At 38.1% G+C, this 19,067-nt stretch overlaps 4 protein-coding genes across 8 annotated transcripts in view; 1 reads left to right on the plus strand and 3 right to left on the minus strand.

Annotated features, from left to right (window-relative positions):
- The window catches only part of LOC129791811 (protein MTSS 2), a 28,037-nt gene extending 25,799 nt beyond the window's left edge, over positions 1-2,238 (minus strand). For 2 of the 4 annotated variants that reach the window (XM_055830347.1, XM_055830345.1), the window contains exon 1: positions 2,065-2,238. The gene's annotated coding sequence lies outside the window, so the exon portion shown is untranslated. Of the gene's footprint in view, positions 1-2,010 lie in introns of all 4 variants that reach the window. The other 2 variants (XM_055830346.1, XM_055830348.1) reach the window with 2 other exon arrangements.
- Positions 2,239-3,936: 1,698 nt separating this feature from the next.
- Positions 3,937-14,178, minus strand: LOC129791835 (DENN domain-containing protein 2A-like). Of its 2 annotated transcripts, none has more exons than XM_055830400.1 (5): positions 14,064-14,178; positions 13,063-13,917; positions 7,824-8,524; positions 4,966-5,566; positions 3,937-4,882 (listed from the first exon to the last, which is right to left on the minus strand). In XM_055830400.1, exons 2-5 carry the CDS (start codon positions 13,711-13,713, stop codon positions 4,631-4,633), a joined length of 2,205 nt encoding a protein of 734 aa, XP_055686375.1. In that variant the 5' UTR covers positions 13,714-13,917; positions 14,064-14,178; the 3' UTR covers positions 3,937-4,630. The 2 variants fall into 2 exon arrangements, with proteins under 2 accessions (XP_055686375.1, XP_055686374.1); XM_055830399.1 differs by having other exon boundaries at positions 13,063-13,999; positions 14,064-14,173.
- A 35-nt stretch (positions 14,179-14,213) lies between these two features.
- Positions 14,214-14,824, plus strand: LOC129792016 (MICOS complex subunit MIC13 homolog QIL1-like). The gene is made up of 2 exons (XM_055830730.1): positions 14,214-14,323; positions 14,415-14,824. The coding sequence occupies exons 1-2, from the start codon at positions 14,313-14,315 to the stop codon at positions 14,779-14,781; spliced, it is 378 nt and encodes a 125-aa protein (XP_055686705.1). The 5' UTR covers positions 14,214-14,312; the 3' UTR covers positions 14,782-14,824.
- LOC129791930 (proliferation-associated protein 2G4) lies at positions 14,808-18,569 on the minus strand. The gene is made up of 6 exons (XM_055830597.1): positions 18,356-18,569; positions 17,999-18,096; positions 17,583-17,719; positions 17,030-17,507; positions 16,832-16,964; positions 14,808-15,317 (listed from the first exon to the last, which is right to left on the minus strand). The coding sequence occupies exons 1-6, from the start codon at positions 18,432-18,434 to the stop codon at positions 15,076-15,078; spliced, it is 1,167 nt and encodes a 388-aa protein (XP_055686572.1). The 5' UTR covers positions 18,435-18,569; the 3' UTR covers positions 14,808-15,075.
- Positions 18,570-19,067: the final 498 nt, after the last annotated feature.

The raw sequence follows: 19,067 nt of genomic DNA on the forward strand, positions 1-19,067 counted from the left end.
CAAAATTAAATATTGACTAGAAGACATCCAATCATGAGGTCAAATCCACCCCCCAATTGAATAACCTCAAAATTTTGTCTTGTCTATATCTCAGCCCCTGTAATAGCTAAAAATCTGAAATTTTGATATGTTGTAGGGGCCATTAAGAGCTTTCCAACAATACCTCATTTTCGAAAATCGGTCAAGCCGTTTAACCAATATGGCGCCACAATTTTTCATCGAAAATCGACCATAACTCGAAAACGGCTTGACCAGGCCCTGTACACGGTCTACTTTTTTGTGAGTTGAAGAGCAAAAATGGCTCACTTTTTGTATGGGAATTTTTCGCCTTTGGAAATGAAGTTTTAATTTTTTGACATTTAGAATTCTGATCGCACGCTGAGAATCTATCATTTTGTAGGTTATTAGTTGTAGAATTTAATGGTACAAACGGATTTAGGATTGATGCTGTCATTAAAAAAGCGCAGTCCAACTTCATTTCGTACCAAAGAATTCCATACAAAAATTGAGTCGCGTACATGGCCTGGGCTTGACCGATTTTGATCAACTCGGGCTCAAATGAAAGATCTCAAGAAGTCCTACAACTCTCTAGATTCTAGAACATTGGAAGTTTCAAAAGTGACCGCTAGGGGGTCAAAAATCAAAAACAAAATTTTCGATTAGTTTTCGATGAATATCTCGAAAACGGCGACATAATTTTTGATATGTTGTAGTTGACTTGACTATATTATCTAGCTCCATGCCAAAAATGAAGAAAATCTATGGATCCGTTTTCGAGATATAGCCTTCCAAAGTTGGCATGTCATATCTCGGGTTCTACAAGTCCGATTTCAATCAACTCAAGCGCAAATGAAAGGTTTCGAGAAACCCTACAAATGTCTAGAACATTGGAACTTCGAGAAATAACCGCAGTTTGCTCTCATAAAATTGGTACACTGAAAGAAACACAGCTCTCGTAAGCTTGGTCAGCTTACCAGTACATTTTCTAAGGCACTCGGATATTCGCTTGCTTTGGCGAATGATTATTCTAATCAATTCTTCTTCCGGATTGACATTCGCACAGTCTTCTGGGAGCTAGATAAGAGTTGTTTTTGGGGTGAATCAATGCCATTTGGTATCGCCTGTCCATTGATTTTTCATGCAACACAGCAATGATGGATTATGTGGGGAATTGCTTGCGCCTCCACAGACACAATTTGGCCGGTCAGGGAGTGTGTTAATTGGGAAAGACTTTTCAAGAAGCAATTAAAGAGCTGTTGAGAGTACTTTTTAGTGCCTTTTAATGTTTCTGGAGGCGTTTTTTTTGTGTGTGGAGTCTCACACTATGGGGGGAAGAAAAATTGGGCCATAAGGCCATTCTTTGCATGAGGAGATTACTTTCTTCTGCTAAAGATGGGAGAAGAAGTCAAGAGGCTCCAAGCTATTCCCATTAAACATTTATTTACATACATGTTATTGGAAAAATTCTTGTGGAAAATACTCAAGAGTCAAGACCTTTTGCTGATAAGTAATCTCTCTATTCAAAATAATTCCCAAAAAGAAAAAAAAAAAGAAGAATCTCTAAATCTTTGGGATGAAGAAGATCCTTCCTGGTCTTGAGATGCATTTGCAGCGTGTCCCCTTCAAATTAATACACGAAGAGGGATTCGAAAGAAACCATTTATGAGCCTTCTTGAGTAACAAATTATTTTCCTCGCTCGTCAAAGTGGCTGTGCGTCCATTGAAAAATCCTCTCAGAGTGAAAATGTTTTTCCGGACGCGCGACGAAAAACTCCCCCATTTGGGCCCACTTTTCCTTCCCAAAACATCAAAATATGGACATAATTGTCGTTTTCCCAGCAAATGGGCGGTATTTGGGGGAAAACGAGGAAGTTCATTGACGTGTTTTTTCATCACGATTCCCATCGTTTTTCTTTTCCATGTACAACCGAGTTTTGTGTGCAGCTGCAGCAAATGGCCAAGAGTTCCTTTTTTTTCATTTCATTCTATTCTACACATTCACACCACCACCTATTCCATGGCTTTTCCTCTCGTCTTTCCGCGTCACTTTGATCACACTCTCACCTCTCACGCGTTTTCCGAGAAAGATTTTCACAATTTTTCACGGATTTCCACTGATTTTCACTGAATTTCACGCACCGCACAGAGAGGCTCCCATCTTTTCCCGAACAAGGCCAGCTTTTGACACCAACTTTGCGTTCAACTCTACGATGTTCCTACCCCATAAGCAATTTCTCCGCACCAAGAAAAACTCACCCAAGTAACGCATGGTGTAGGAAGTTCGTGGAGAAAGTCTGTGGATAATCTTGTAAATTGTTTCTGTGCTGAATTTTTGCGGAATAAAAAGGAGGTACATATAATCAAATGGGACATTTTCATCATATTTTGGACAAGAAAACGCCCAAACCGGCGAAAATTATTCACAAAAGGTAAGAATACTTCATAAACTAACAGACCAATATCAATTTAAGTGATAAATTCGGGAAATTTTCACTTTTCCAGCACAATTTTGTGTTGAAGAAGGTAGAAAAGTGCGAGATACATTTTTTGGCGCCATGAAACTTTACAAATTCCTAATTAAGGTTGCCTGCTAAATCTCTCGGACACCTTTTCTTGTTTACTTATCCCTCCATGTACCTCCATGGGTCAGCTAATTGTGAATCACAGAAAATATGTTTTGCAGATTTATTTTTCGTGACGTTTCGAGGACTTGAATTCCCCCAATTCTCCTCTTTTACAGGCAAAAATATTTTGAGAAAAAAAAACAAAAAACTCACCGTCAAAAGGGTTCGCACCTCTTATTTCTCTTTTAATCTAATCTAAATACTAACAAAAGATGTAGCGATAAAAAAAATGTTCTTGAGATGAACTAGATTATAAAATCAGTAAAATCTGACAAGAAAACTCATCGGCGCAGCGAATTTTGTCTCGGCGCGCCCCGCATAAGTTTCTCGACCACTTTATCGACTCTTCAAACGTTAAACATTGGAAATGTCAGTAGTTTTATTAACCCTTGGAGGATTTTGCTGGACAAAGTGGTCAATACGACTTTTTCAAGCGTCACAGAATTAACATCTACTTAATATTTCGTGATAAATTCTACATTTATATGTAAGGATAGGTCAATTACTTCAAGTTCGCCGGAAAAAAAACTTGGAAAATATTTTCTTTTGAGAGAGAATCAAGTTTAAAGTTTTGAGGTTAGAAACCTCGATCCTCCAAGTGTTAAACATCAAACGTAAGAAGTCTTTGAAACGTTAGAATTTTACTTGGCGTAGATTCTGATATAAAATTTTTTTCTTTTTTTTCTTACAATTCGTCAGTTCTAAGATTTTTGGTATTCTGGGAAAAATCTTAATGAATTTTGACGTTTTATTTCTATATTTAATCGGATTTTTGAAGAATTATTACTTTGTCTAAGCATCTTCAGATATCTTTTACGACTACTTTTTGTTATCAACAAATTCTTTGTTTTTCTTTTCTAGAACGACAATAGAACAATTTAAAAAACACATAGTATATGTCAAAATCTTACACCTTTTCAATTTGTTGAATGGAAAAAGAAAAGATTTTTATCAGAATCTACCCCCTTATTTAATCTATTCTTTTTAGAATGCGATTTTGTGAAGGACTAGTAGTAGTGATCGGTAAATCTTCAGTGGAGAAATTGTGGATTTGTCTATGGGAATTAGCATGGAGAATAATTACTTTAATGGGATATGTAATTTTTGAATAATGATCGTTATTTTATTGGATGAAATTATTTCTGCTATTTTCTTAATTTTTTAATGAATATTAAAAGAAATGATTTCTTATTATTTTAAAAAGTCTCAAGTCCCTTAAACCGTTCAAGCCTTAAGAATTTATTTTCTTTTACCTTTTTTTCAGCTTTTTCATCCTCTTTCCGGCTCTTTACTTAAAAGAATTAAAACTTGCTTTATAAACTTAAAAAAAAAACTGATTTTATTTGTCATAATCCTGTCTCACACAGCTACACGTGTATGAATAACATCCTAACATGATTCTAATAAACACTCCACAACTCGGCGTGTTAGTTACAAACTAAACATTTTTAAAAATAATATTTCATGATTTAAAAAAAAACGAAAAAGGAAATGTTCTATAGAAAAGCTATCACACGAAAAATATCTTGTGTTTAAGGAGCACTTACAAAGGCTTTTTACTAATCTTTTTTTTTCAGGGCTTTACATCAATTGCAATGGAAGCTGTCAACTTCCTTTTAAAAATATCATAAGGATGGTTTTTTTTATTTAATTTAATTCACTGGATAGACTCTGATTTTTGGAAATTATGTGCGTGATTTGAATATTTTTATGAGTTTCACAGACTTATCGGCAATATTTTTTTTTCTTAATTCAAATAGAGCCAATATCGCCAATATTGAGGCACTTAAAATAAGATAAAATAGTTCCGATGAGTAAGAGAGAATCTACTAAAAGCTAATAAGGCCTTAAATCGCTTAATTAAATGCACTTTTTACGATCAACCTTGAGAAGTTTCTTCTCGATCATTTCTCATTTTCTTTTAAGAAAATCCACTCTTCTCGAAATTCTTAGTAAATTTAGGCACTTGATCATTTTTTTGGGGGGGGCTCTCTTCTGTGTGCGCTTCATTCAAAAAACTCCCGAAAACGCTCTCTGAGTGTCTTTGATTTGCGATTACCACCGAGACTCTGAACCATCTTCCGACGATCACCCTGTCCCTTCTCCAGCAGTCTTGCCTCGAAGATCTTGTAGAACTTATCAGTCTGCCCACCTGAGTAGCGCATCTTTACAAAATGATGAAACATCGCTGTCTCCACAAACCATTCCAGAAAAATTTGGACGGATGGATTGGGGTGGGAATTTATTAGTTTTTCCTTCTGGAAAAAATAATTTTTAATAAAAATTCGGAATTTATATGACTTTTCTTTGCAAAATAATTAAAAAAAAAATATAAACTCACCTGAAATGGCGTATCGTGGGGAAAATTATCAAAAATTTCAATAAAAAATCTGAGAAAAGCCTCCGCAATGAGGACACTGAGAAGGAATTTATCCTCATTCAATGCATTGTACATTTCAAGTGACACCAGAAGAGAATTCCGAAGCTTCGCCGGGATTAGCGTCATTTCATCCCCACAGCACTGAGTCATTCGTTTTGCATCCAAATTCACCACAATCCCATCATCAATTACCATCTCATCGACATCGCACACACTACCCACGAGAACGGGAAAGGGTGCCTGACAGATCTCCAAGAGACGCAATGGTACGACTGTAATGAGGGTGTACTGCCACTGGAAGGGATAGAGAATTTCCGCAAGAGCTAGGATACACGATGCCACGAGGGAGATACTTTCGCTGTACAAAACAACTTTCCTTTCGAGCAAAAGTGTCCCAAAGACGTGCAAGAGGAGCTCTGACCCGAGAGTACGATGCAATAGCCACAAATCACTACTCTCGAGACGTACATCCGATGGACGACGCAGGAAGACCATGTCTGTATTGAGGAAGGTTGCTGTTGAGATGCAGGAGAAATCCTGTGAGATTCCTTGACTTCGAATACTAAAAAAAAGAGAAAGAAAAGTCAATTAAAACGCATCCAGTTATAAGAGTTGGTATACCACAACGCGGATGGGTTAGTCTATGCGTTGTAATTTAATTTGTGAGTAGTATTAGTATAATTGAAAATAAACAAGGAGCTTGTCAAAAAAACCTGTCAAATGTTAGCGAGAAAGAAACTATCTACCATAGACTCGTAATAGTAATGTGCGAGTCTATCTGAGGCTCGCACATTGAAACTGCGAACCATTTCACTCGCATACACAAAATGCGAAAAATTTTTCTGTGTGTAGGCAAAGTTGATTTTTTTTTGTAAAATTCAGCAATTTCTTCTTCTTCTTCTTCACTTTAAATTTGTACGGCTGTTGGATTCCTTCCGGATCCATATAGCCAAATTACACCATGCTTTTTTTTTTTTTTAATTTCACTAAATCACTTTCGTTAAATCATTTTTATTTATTTTTTTTTCAATGTTTTCACTTAGGTAATGATTTATTGTAGCGAATCACACTTTTTCACTTTTCGAGACCATACTATCCCAAAATTCAGCAATTTGAAAGATAAAAATGCTCATATCTCTGGTTTTATAAGACCTACAGAAATTTCGTGACTAGTTATGGAAAGCTATTGAAATAAGCTTTAATTTAGGATAAATGATACTTTTCAAGGTCACCTCCAGAAAACAATATGGCGGCGTTTTGTTTTACCAAAACAGTTTTTGACATTTTTTGTCCTCAAGGAAAAGTTTTAGAGATTTCCAATGTTTCAGAAAGTTGTAGAGAATTGCAAAACCTTTAATTTGATACCAAATTTAGAAAAATCGGACAAGTCGTTCAAGAGGTATGGCTCTTAAAACTTTTCAAATTCAAGAATTTTTCAAACTGCTATATCTTCTAAACGGCGACATAGATTTTCTTCATTTTCGGACTGGTGAAAGATATTGAGTCAGGTTACAACATATCAAAATTTAAAGGAAAACAATAACAAATGGTTGGAGATATTGCCCCTTGAAATTAGGAAATTTTTGTTTTTGATTTTAGCGCCTCTTGTGGACATTATTGGAACTTGAAATGTACTAGGCATTTGTAGAGCTTCTTAACACTTGGAGGATTTTTGTAGACACCGTGGCTATTTCAAGTTTTTAAATCGTCATAGATTAAAATGTATTGAACCTATCGTGATAATAATCACGTCTACGTGCAGGGAATGAAAGAAAATCCGGAAAGTTTTTCCTTTTTAAAAATAATTAAGGTCAAAGTCGAAATTATACGCGGAGGATGAAAATGGTCACAGTGGCCATTCAAATTCTCATACATTTTTGACAGCTTTTTGAGGTTATGTTTCCTCGTATTTTCCAAATCAGGATTTCTTGTTCACTTTTCCGCGATGAAAATCATTAGTGTGAACTCATTTTATTGCCGGAAGTAATCAGATAGTTATTTTGAGAACTGAAGGAAGTGATCATTCATTAGCAAAATTGTAGTAAAAAAATTGATTTGAAATAGCAATTTTGCATTGATTCTACGCAACTTATTTCATTATTAATTTTTTTGATATTTTTTTTTAGTAATTGAGTGCAATAATACTTGAAATAGATTAAGAATTAATTAAACTTTCGATCCTCATTCAATAAGCAGATCTACAATTAACAAAACATTTAATATTTGACCTCTTTATGATGGACACGGTGACCATTTTGATCATCCGCGTAGGTGAAACGTGTTCGGACCTCTAGTGTTAAAACCTTTCATTTTAGCTCGAGTTTTAGCTTGAGTTTGTCAAAATCGGTCAAGCCGTTCTCGAATTATATCGAAAAAATACTTTTTGCTTTGGGACGTCATATTTGCTAAACCGCTTGACCGATTTTCAAGTATGAATTATCGATGAAAACGTCTCATTGAGCACTACAACATACTAAAATTTCAGACCTCTAGCTATAAGGGAACAGGTTGACCGTATTTCAAAATGGCGGAGGGCGGCCATCTTGGATTTTGAAAATGCGAAAAAATTAAATTTTACACCCACATTTCTATATAAAACTTCAAACCGGAAGTCTCTATCTGCTACAATTTTTCAAGTTATAAGGCAACCACCATTTTCATAATGTGGGATGTCTAAAAGGTGCTCATACCAAGTTTGAGTCCGATCTGAGGTGGTCGATTTTTCCGACGATTACAATATTTGGTATGCCACGATTGTGGTATACCAACTAATTACTTAACTGAATGTTCTTCACAATTAAATTGAATCATCAACTTACCCTGAATTATTGGACGTAGAAGAGAGCTTAACACTTAGAACCTGTCCAGGTGGTGGCAATTTAAGCTCCATAAGATCCATTAGCATCTTTGTGAATTGACTTTTAGTCTGTCCATGACGAGATTCAATCTCCTTGAGGAGTTTAAAATAGAATCCCGGTGCTTTTGTGTCCGTTAGCAAGCAATATGCCATTGGCAGGAGAATCTCACTATTTTCCGGCAAAATCCGCCGGCAGTAGCCATAGAGACGCTCCCCATTGTCATTTGTGAGAATCAATGAGTATTCCTGCCCATCCTTCACTGGACGTCCATCGTTCTGCTTGATCCCACACGGAAAAACAAGTTGCTCAAGATTTCGCGGTATACTCATACCCGGTGGAAAGTGACTCTTAATGTGGGCTGTATTTGTGATTGAATTAAACTCCACAAGGAGGCACATCCGGAAGAGATCCACATCCTGTGGCGGAAGTTTTGGCGCTACTACTGCACCATCACTTGATTCCTTTCGATGGAGCGTCCCATACAGTGTGGATGTCCTCCGTACGTACTCTCGTCGCTTTTCCGTACACGATCGTGATAAATTTGTACTTGGTTCCTTTTTTGTGGCATGAATCCTCCCACTGGACTCACTATCTGACGGCAACAGCGTTATATTGGCATCAGATACGGACTTATCAAAGGCCACAGTTACGATTTCTCCAACCTGAAACGTTCAAAGAAAAATAGTTAAGAATTCAATAAAATATTTCCCTCAAAATTATTATTAAATTGTAATCCCCGAAAAAAAAAACTCCCACAAACGCCAATAAGTTCAGTGAACCATAAACAATTTTTTTTTATTTCACTTTCAATCGCTCCTCACCAGGTATACCAACCAACAATATTTTGAGGAACTGGTGCGTACACTTCTGACTGAGAGAGAGGTGTGCTTGTGGTGCACAACACAAGAAAGACGCGCGCGCGAAAGAAAGAAAACAAGAAGTGCAGGCCAATTATTTCAAATGCAGAGCACAACAGCACAACTTCCGGCCACCATGTGAAAAATATCCAAACGCAAAAAAAAAACGATGTGAATGAATGGAAAGGAATCAAAGACATTTTACTCAAGGTTCTCGGTTCTGTGGAGAGAATTAATTATTCAAACGATGGAGTTTTTTTTTAGGGAATACTTTTCTGACGTCGTTTTGGGGCGAAGAAACTCCCGTGACTCCCAAAAAGAATTTTATTTAGTTCATTTTTGTCATTTTGTTGTTCTTTAAATGTAGCGGAATTAAAAACACCAAAATGCGGGGAAATGAGAAAATCAAGGCAACTTAGAACCTTGACTTCGACCGTTTGAGTGTTGTTAGAATGATTAGAATATTATTTATTTCTCATTCTTTTACATTCAGAAATCGTTGATCTTTTTACCTCGATGGAGTGACATTTTTTGTTGTTGAAGAAATGAGGAAAATATTTTTTTTATTCATTGATAAGATTTTCTTGCGTATATCGCCCTGACTCCCTTGACTTAACATTTAGCTAATGTTAATCTGCTCATAGGGTGAATATCCCCTAAATTGATTTAACCCATTCGCGTTTTTTGGGTCATACGTAGACCCAAACAAGAAACATTTTATTTTTCCAATTTTTTAATTAATTCAATTGCTTTTCCTAGTTAGAAATACAGTCGTGCTCTCGTGGTAGGACCGTCGTCAAAATGACTTCTCCGCGGTAAAACGGCTTCAGAATGAGGAATTGTGCCTTCGCAGTGGGACAATTAGTATCCTACCTTTCCAATAGTACTAATTGTCCCACTGCGAAGGCAAAATACTTCATTCTGAAGCCGTTTTACCGCGGAGAAGTCATTTTGACGACGGTCCTACCACGAGAGCACGACTGTACATGAAATTCACACAGAAGAAGTCAAAGAAGACGTTTTTTCCATAAAAATGTAATCTGAGAGCATTCATAGAATAAATGGTGATAAAAAAGCGAATGTTTCAATGTTTTTATGTTTCACGTTGGGCGCAAAAGGGTTAAAGCGTAGTAATTTCGCGTCTGCATGAAACATAGAAACATTGAAACATGCGATCATTTTATAGAGATATTTATTCTGTAAATCCTCTCAAAGGCCATTTTGGAGTCAAAACGTCTTCTTTGGCCTTTTCTACGTAATCTTAACGTATTTCCTACATAGAAAAATAATTAAATTTTACTTAAACTCAAGAAAATAAAATGTTTCATGTTTAGGTCAGCGTATGACCCAATAGAGTAATATGTTATGGCCGAAGAAATGCTTTAACACTTGGAGGACAAAACTGGTACTTGCTACCAATTTTAAACCTAAAATTGTCACAATAAAATTTATTGGACTTATCTCGATGAATTAAGAATAATTGAGGTCAAAGTCAGAATCCAACGCGAAGGACAAAATTGGTACTCATTACCATAGTCAAAATCTCATAGATTTTAGTCACGGTTTTCAGGTTATGTTTCCCCATATTTTCCTAATAAAGTACTTTTGTTCACTCATTTTATGCCAGAAGTATAGTTACTTAAAAATCAAAGTTTGTGATGATTTACGTGAAATGATTTTATGCAAAATTGTAGCTGAAAAAGTAATTTGAATTGGCAATTTTACATCGAATCTACGCAATTTTTTTCAGTGACGATTTTTGGTTCATTTTCTTAATTAAGAGAATGTAAATTAAATTAACTGAGGTATCATTAATTAATCATATTTTATCAGATGGTACTGAGTACCAATTTGGTCCTACATGTTGTCCGAAAACTTATGTCGTCCAAGTGTTAATGAAAGTCAATCATAACGCGTCCAGTTATAAGAGTTGGTGTCCCACAACGTATAGAAGTTAGTTTATGCGTTATAATACGATTTGTGATCAGTATTAGTAGGCAAAGTTGATTTTTTTTTTGTAAAATTCAGTAATTTGATGCATAAAAATGGTCATATCTCAAGTTCTATAAAACCTACAGAAATTTCTTGACTAGTTATGGAAAGGTATTGAAATAAGCTATAATCTGACATATGTTTCGATACATTTCAAGGTCACCACTAGAACACAAAATGGCGGATTTTTGTTTCACCAAAACAGTTTTTGGCATTTTTTATCATGAAGGAATAGTTCTAGAGGTTTCTGATGTTCTAGAAAGTTGTAGAGTTTTGCAAAACCTTTAATTTGATACCAAGTTGAGCAAAATCGGTCAAGTAGTTCAAGAGGTATGGCTCTTAGAACTTTTCAAATTCAAGAATTTTTCAAATGGCCATATCTTCTAAACGGCGACATAGATTTTCTTCATTTTCGGACTGGTGAAAGATATTGAGTCAGGCTACAACATACCAAAATTTAAAAGATTTGCCTAATGGGGATTCGGAGATATTGCCCCTTAAAGTTAGGCAATTTTTGTTTTTGTTTTTAGCGCCTCTTGCGGACGTTTTTGGAACTTGGAATGTTCTAGACAGTTGTAGAGCTTCTCAATACCTTTCATTTGATACCAAGATGATCAAAATCGGTAAAGCCGTTCTCGAGTTATATTGAAAAAACACTTTTTGCTTTAGGCCGCCATATTTGCTAAACCGCTTGACCGATTTTCAAGTATGAATTGTCGATGAAAACGTCTCACTGAGCTCTACAACATACTAAAATTTCAGATCTCTAGCTGTAAGGGAAGTGGTTGACAGTATTTCAAAATGGCGGATGGCGGCCATCTTGGATTTTGAAAATACGAAAAAATGAAATTTTACACCCACATTTCTATAGAAAACTTCAAACCAGAAGTCTCTATCTGTTACCGTTCTCGAGCTATAAGGCAAAGTTTGGACCACCGGCAGGCCGGCAGGCCGGCCGGATCAAAAATTTTCCACCACCATTTTCGTAATGTGGGATGTCTAAAACGTGCTCATACCAAGTTTGAGCCCGATCTGAGGTGGTCGGTTTTTCCGACGATTACAATACTTGGTGTTGGCCACGAAGTGGAACACCAACTAATACTAACCAAGAACTAAGTTTTGTATTAAAGATTTTTCTTATTGTTAGATACAGGAGACACAAAAAGAAATCTAAACTGATCATTTTACACCAAAAATACAAAATCATTTATACTAAAAATAATATCAAAATGTTTTTTTTCTTTCTCATCGAAAGACTCATTTATCAGTTTACACGAGAAAATTTCTTATATTTGCTTAAGAAATTCTATCAAAAACATATCAGTTTTCTTGATAAAAAAAATGAGTCTTTCAATTATATTTTCTATCGAAATGAGTAAAAAAAACTGACAAAATTGTCGAGAATTATCTATCTGAATTGTTTTTTCCACCTCTCACCTGCAAAAGAATATTTTCCAAGTATTTCTCATTCGGAGATCTATTTTCATAATCCGAATCACTTTCAATCTTAAACATCCTGAAGGATTTAACAAGTAACATTAGAACTGATCTTGGTGTGTTACCAAGAATATTATCAATATGAAACTGAATTTATTTTTGCTTAGAAAGGAAGCAAAACGATAAAGAAATTAAACTAGAAAATCAAATTAGATTTTTACATTCACATAATTTTAATTAAATTTCATTGCTTAACATTTCATTAAAATGACTAAAATCAATATTCTCGTAGTTTTTCAAGAGAGAGGTTCTAAAGATTTTGTACAATGAGAGAATAATTAATTAGTCAATTCTTCCTTCTTTTTTATTCATATTGAAAGGCCTGAAGAAGGTGAAATATCATCACCGAAACATAAAGAAAAATAAGAATAAACAGACAAAGATCACAGTAGGCCCAATAAGAAACCAACCAACAGTGGCCTTGGTTTACTTTTCGGATTTAAATACCCCAGATATGCTGCATTCCAATTGGCGCCTTAAGAATTTATAATTCAACGTTTAATTATTTTAATTGTCTTTACTCTATGATTCATCGTGCTATAAAGAATTTTCCGCAAAAAAATGCAGCTTCTGTATGATACTATTACGCACAGTTCTCTGTTTAATTAAACGAAACCTTTTTTTGCACTCCCACCATGGAAATATTTTTGTGATTAAGAAATTGGGCATAAGATTGAATTTAATCCAACCTTGCGATATAATGCCGCATCTTATCGTTTAAGTGGACTGTGTGTTTGCCCTAATCGGAGTCCCCGATTCTCCACAATGAGAAGAACATTTTGGGAAGTATTTTGTGCTAATTTTAGCCGCACGAATTAACTTAAACTGAATGAAGAAACAGCACAGAAACTTACTTGATCGTAGATTTTCTCAAATGATCTCTCATCATCACGCATTCCCGTCACATCGGTGCAGAGATAGTGAAGTTCTGGCTTTGTTGGTGACTCCCGGAATTCCCGGCTGCTACTCGTGGAGCCCGTTGACCCAGCTGACGGTGATTCCGTACCCTCTGAATGACTCCGTAGATGCTCAAATGGTTCCATGTAGATGTGCTCAGCTGCCTGCGAATTCTTCGGTCGCGCACTGGGAAACTCCCGTAGTGCCCCAGGTGAACTCTCAAATGCCCTCGGGGGCTTCTTGGGTGGTGGCCCCTTTGGCAGTGGGTGCTTCAGTACTCGCAGAATTGTATCACTGTGCTCCACACGGCGTTCTGGGCTCCCACCGGGTACGGGATACGATGAGATTCTACTTCTTGCCTGCAGTTTCTCCCTGAAGGCCGGACTTCGCTTTATCCTCTTCGACGCACTCTCACTTCCGGACAACTTTTCCCCACTATCCACGCGCCGCAGGGTAAATGCTGTGGCGCTACGCTGTAGCGGGGGCCTCTGGGCACCCCGTGGTGATACTTTGGGTATTGTCTGGCGACTCTGGTGCTGTTCCTTGAGTAAATTCTCAAATTTTGTACACATCAACTGAACCCGTGTTGTTCCCACTTGTCCCGACATCCTCCCACACGCTTTTTTCACATCTTTCACTTTTGGGATGCACTCTAGCACTGCTTTCAACTACTTTTTCTTGCTTTCCACGCAATTTTTCTCACATTTTAGGGCAATTTTCTCCTTATGAATCAAATTGTTTGTTGCTTGTTTGGCTTGCGGAAACACTCTCTTCCCATTCCAACACAGTGGTTAACCACCCTGAAGTTTTTCCTGTGTTCATTGGAAAAATTCGTTGACTAAATCAGCTGTTGTCACATATGCCGAAAAATTATTTTTATTTCTTTCAATTCAACTGCAAATAATTCTTTCTTTGTATAAAACAATATTAATTACTTTTCAACAATTCTTACAATTACCTCTGTTAGCTGTACAAATCCAATCATCTTTCGATTAAACGCGTTTTAAACTCTTAGTCGACGATTTTATTCAATGTCCCAAAACTTCAAGGTGGTAGCTTAGCGATCTTTCCCGACAACAAATTTTAAGGTTAGAATTCTGTTCTAAAAAAAATTTCCTTCACCCTATTTTGATTTTCCTACCCAGTTTTTCTTGTGAAAATTCACTAAAAATCATTGCCATCGGACGTATTTTCCCATCCGGAAATTATGGCATTCAGGTGAGTGAGAGACAATTAATTTTTTCATAACAAATTCTCGTGAAAATAATTATTTTAATTAAAAATAAATAATTTATGTAACTCCCGGAAGATTGCTCATCAAGTCCGGATTGGCGTACGTCAGCGTTAAATATACCATTGATCAGGGTGTTTGGGCATCCAGTGCGAGAACGACGCAACTGTACAATGACATTGGTGACAGTTTGAGCCCCCATTGGGGCGAGGCACGGAAGAAAATCCCCCTGGAATTGCCTCTACTTCCTTCGTCTGGAGAGGCATGCTTTGTAGCCAAGTATTACTATAACCAGGGCATCAAGGGAACCTTCAACTTCATCCATCGCCTACCCTGCCACATTGGTCAATGGACCAAGAAGGCCAAGGACACAATCGGCGGCGCTTTTAGTTCATTTGAAGAAGCTCCAGCCCCGGGAGCTCCAGCGCCAGTCAAGGAGAAATAGTGTAAAATCCTCTTAGCGCAATAAAATTCTGTTTTGTCTCTCACTTTATTGAAATTCACGGTAAATCCTGTTACTCTGTGAGTATCGCACTGAGGGTATGTCAAATTGGGTAATAAGAAGAACGCGGGACGTTGCCCTTTGACTATTTTTTATCCAAAAGAAAAATTAATTGAAAAAAGAAAATCATATTGAAAGATGTGCCCAGGAATTGGCACACAAAGGATCCACAAAACAGTGTCATTGAGACATCAAATTGGGGCAGAGGAAGATGATTTGTGTGCGGGGCGGCAAAAGTTACGCATTTGGCGCAGATTCTCTGCTTGCTGACGTCTCTGATGCCTTCCCCTCGGCGGCTGCCTTCTTTTTCTTCTTCTTCCCACTTTTATTTACAGCATGGCTCAGCAGCTCCTTCATCTCTGGATCCGTCACGCTGTGCTCACTCTTGTAGTGATCCTCCGGGAAGTCAAGACCCGTCACGAGAGTCACGCCATTGGACAGTACGAGGACAGTGTGTTTAAATTGGGCCACAAATTCATCTGAAAAATAAATCCAAAAGGAGTTTATTCAACGATATATGAAAGATGATCCTCTAACGCAGAACAATTTTGATCCATTTCAACTTGTAGGGAATCATAAAAAAAAATAGATTAATCGCGAGAGAAACTCCTCACATAGAAAGGGATCACATAGAAAAGTGCAGTCATAGCAAAGTCCGGGAGTACATAACCTCAATTTTGGAACAACATTTCAATGAATAGGAGGAACTCCATTTTTCTCTACCAGCATCGCATCTTCACTGCACTGCATTATCAGTAGGTCCTGTGTATATAAAGTAGCAAAGCTCCTTCAAAGGCCTACTCTGAGATTCAAGGTGAGTTTCCGGGAAGCTTCCCGAAAGGCCACAGAATTCAATTTCTCCCTTATTTTTGTAGATTCATCCTTATGGACGGCCTAAAAGGCGGTCAAAGATGATGATGATGACAAACCCAATAAACCAGCTTCCCTTGCAGTGCTCAACAGCTTTTCTGGTCAAGGGAAACACCTGAAGCTTATAATGGCACAGATGCTGCAGAATATTTCAAAGAGGAAGTTGGAGTGGAGTCGGGATCTTTTTGCCCCCGTAGACCCAAAACCTCCACCCAAGTAAAGAATACGCTCAGTTGTTGAAGCAAGATCCGAGGGAAAGGACTCCAAGAAGAAAAACTCAATGACGGGAAGCCCGGAAAGCCAGAAATGAAGCAATAATCATTCAAAACTTCATCCGGGTAGGCAGGGAAGGTTATAAAGAAGCTCAAGAGGTCCCGATGCCACGCTGGTCGTACACAATGGAGTTCCTCCTTCATTTCAATTTTTTTTTCCAAAATTGAGGTTATGTATTTCCGGACTGTGCCATCACTGCACTTTTCTATGTGATCCCAATGGATATTGGGGAGTTTCTCTCGCGATTCTTCTATTTTTTCTTATTCTCTATGTAGCGCCCGACTCACTATCCAGCGAATATTAACCTGCTCATAGAATGAGTACCCTTAGATTGGTGGTAACTGTAATGGCTGCCCACCCCTTTGCAACGGCTTCTGCCCCCAAGTTACAAACCCACAAATAGGCGAGAGAATATGAGAATCCATAAGAGAATGTAGGAGAGCACTGAGAGAGCAATTAGATGAGAGAATAGTAGCCTTGTGCTCTGTAGATTACCGTGAGGCGAGGGTAGAGGTTTCTGGGGGAGTACACCAGAGCCCCCTTGTGGCGCCCCCCTATGCAGGGCGCCACATCTACAAGATGAAATGGGTCAAAATTGTTCTGCGATAGAGGAAGTTTTTACATGGCCGGTGCATGAACTCCTTTTGAAGGAAAAAAATGTTCATCAGAAGTACTCTTTAAAAAAATTCTTTAAATTGGAAAGGTTTTTGGGATGCTAAGCATCGAGGTCATCTGATGGGATGCTCTTGCAAGGTGTCTGGACACTGAATCCGTGATTTTTTTGTCGATTCACCGTAATTTAGCCTTGCTTAGTGGAAAGATTTTTCGTAAAAAAAATCAAATAACTCACTCGGTCTTTCGTAGAGAACCTGGAATGGCTCGATGACTTTGTGGGAGACGCATTCAACGACACCCATTCTGGCTTTTGTCTCCTCCTCAAAGTGTCTCAGATTGAATGGCATATTTCCAAATTTGCTCTTTACCTTAATTATTAAATTCCAAAGTAAATAAAACAACGAAAATGAAATAAATGTTAAAAGAAACTCACCTCAGAGAGAAAAGCGCGGGACGTCTTCATCTTGAGCTGGTAATTCTCGTCGGTCTTCTTGAAAATGGACACCTTTGTATCTTGTTCCTTGCCAACACCTTCACCGGTGCTGATGAGAACATCCATGGCGTACACCTCATGCACATCAAATTCACACTTTTCATGCTCCTTCTTCTGCGCCTCATTCGGATTCTGAATGATGGTCTTTTCACCGTCTATTTTGAACTGCTTCAGCTGATGACTGAGCATCCCCTCGATGGGCTTGCACTTGAACGCTTCGGCCACCTTCTGGACACCTTCGGTGATTTTGTAATTACCATTGCCAACCTTCAGGAGTCGCAGGGCTGCCTCACTGGCCCAATAAGCTGCTAACACGGCGTCTGCTTTGCGTCCCGTCGCCGGTTTCTCCGCTGATGCACCCACAATCGTCGTGAATGCCACCACAGCAATAAAACCATCGATATGTGCACCCAAATCGCTGAAAATAAATCCATTTTCCATTATTCCTTCAAAGTTCAAAAGGCTAATTAAAGGATCGCAACGTGTCTCTTACATTTTCACAATATCGCCATCCTTGAGAGTATAGTCAGGCTCACTCTTGATGGGTGAAAAGTGGCAGACACAGTTGTTCACCGAGAGGCATGTCGGGAATGCTATTCCTTTCTTCAGTTCCTTCTCCTTCTTGTAGACCTGCCGGGAAGATAGAAAAACCTTCAATCCGCATCTTCCGGAAATAAAAACTTTTCTTTTTGTAGGAATAAATTAGCCCTCATATCTCATAATCTTCACCGTCATTGGGTAATTTCTCATTTCCATGGCGCTACTGAAGGCACAACCATCAGGAACTCTAAAGAATCTCACGTGAGTTTACCACATCAGCGAGAAATATTTCCCCTCTAGCGCAAAGTTCTAATCATCGGGCACATTTTCCTTTCTCCCGCAAGATTACTTTCCCCCATTTCCTCTCACCTTTCCCGTCTCTTCCGTGATGAGTTTATCACCTTTATCGCAAAGCTCCTTCACCGAGGCACCATCTATGCAGTGTTCGAGCAAAGTCTTGAGGGTTCCTGGCAGAGAAGGGAGAAAAGAAGGAGACGCTTTGAGGTTATGTCTCTAACTCCAATTTTGCTTCATTCTCCACCCATTCCACCCACCCCCACAGGGTGAAAGGGTAACCAAATGAACCCAACCCCGGAAGCCCTCAGGGACAAGCCACAATGTCAAGGATTAGCCCAGAATGATGGGATTTGCCACCGCGACAACTTTTTCAACGCCAAATCCGCCGCGTGGCTGCAAAACTTTCCATTGCGCCCCACATTTACTTACTATTTACAATTTCACCAGCTGTCTTGTATTTTGTCACCACAATCTCATCGGCGACTGTCTTCTCACTCCCGTCGGCCATCCTGTTCCAAGAAAATACCACTTTTCACTTATTTTCCTGATGCCTATCAAAAAAACACGCAGCTCCTCCGAAAACAATCCGAATTCTCCGGAAAACTAATTTGACTGTTTCTCAATTCAAAAACATTCGCCGTTCTATTCGAATTGCCTCCTTACATTCAATAGGTGCGAGTGAGGTAGAAGATACAAAATGACATATGTGTGAGTGAGAGAGCTATTGTGTGAAGTTGGCAGAAATAAGATGAGGGAGATAGTAACAATGATGAGCATCCGTCTCATTTTCTCCTCAACCAACTAACAGCGCCGTACAACGTCGGGCTCAAATAATAAAATTCGAACTGCAACGAATTTTCTTTCTGATTTTCTTCCAAAAAAGCGATTTTCTTGTTTTTCTTTTAAAAATTAAGGCACAAAACACATTTTTGGGACTCATGGGGCACTTGCGGGTGCTCTGGGGCCCCCGAGGAGCACTTCCGTGCGGAGTTTGGGGTCCGCGGAAATTTTGTCGGTTGGGGATTTTACACGACTCTCATTTCCCGGAAATGAAATTTCGCGAACTTTTGGAGTTTTTGATGCCAAAAATTCAAAAGTTTCTTCCTGGTCACAAAAAACACAATTTCTCCGTAAAATTCGG

The sequence above is a fragment of the Lutzomyia longipalpis genome, chromosome 3 (genome assembly GCF_024334085.1).
Source record: "Lutzomyia longipalpis isolate SR_M1_2022 chromosome 3, ASM2433408v1".
NCBI classification, from domain to species: Eukaryota; Metazoa; Arthropoda; class Insecta; order Diptera; family Psychodidae; genus Lutzomyia; species Lutzomyia longipalpis.

Excerpts from the sequence above, each read along its gene's own strand:
- LOC129791930 (XM_055830597.1), bottom strand. The coding sequence starts at position 18,434 with ATGGCCGACGGGAGTGAGAAGACAGTCGCCGATGAGATTGTGGTGACA. Across the intron at positions 17,720-17,998 it reads TCACGGAAGAGACGGGAAAG|GTCTACAAGAAGGAGAAGGA; the intron begins GTGAGAGGAAAT and ends TCTTCCCGGCAG. Across the intron at positions 16,965-17,029 it reads CCCGCGCTTTTCTCTCTGAG|GTAAAGAGCAAATTTGGAAA; the intron begins GTGAGTTTCTTT and ends TTAATAATTAAG.
- LOC129791835 (XM_055830400.1), bottom strand. The coding sequence starts at position 13,713 with ATGTCGGGACAAGTGGGAACAACACGGGTTCAGTTGATGTGTACAAAA. Across the intron at positions 8,525-13,062 it reads TTGAGAAAATCTACGATCAA|GTTGGAGAAATCGTAACTGT; the intron begins GTAAGTTTCTGT and ends TGAACGTTTCAG. Across the intron at positions 4,883-4,965 it reads CCCACGATACGCCATTTCAG|AAGGAAAAACTAATAAATTC; the intron begins GTGAGTTTATAT and ends TATTTTTTCCAG.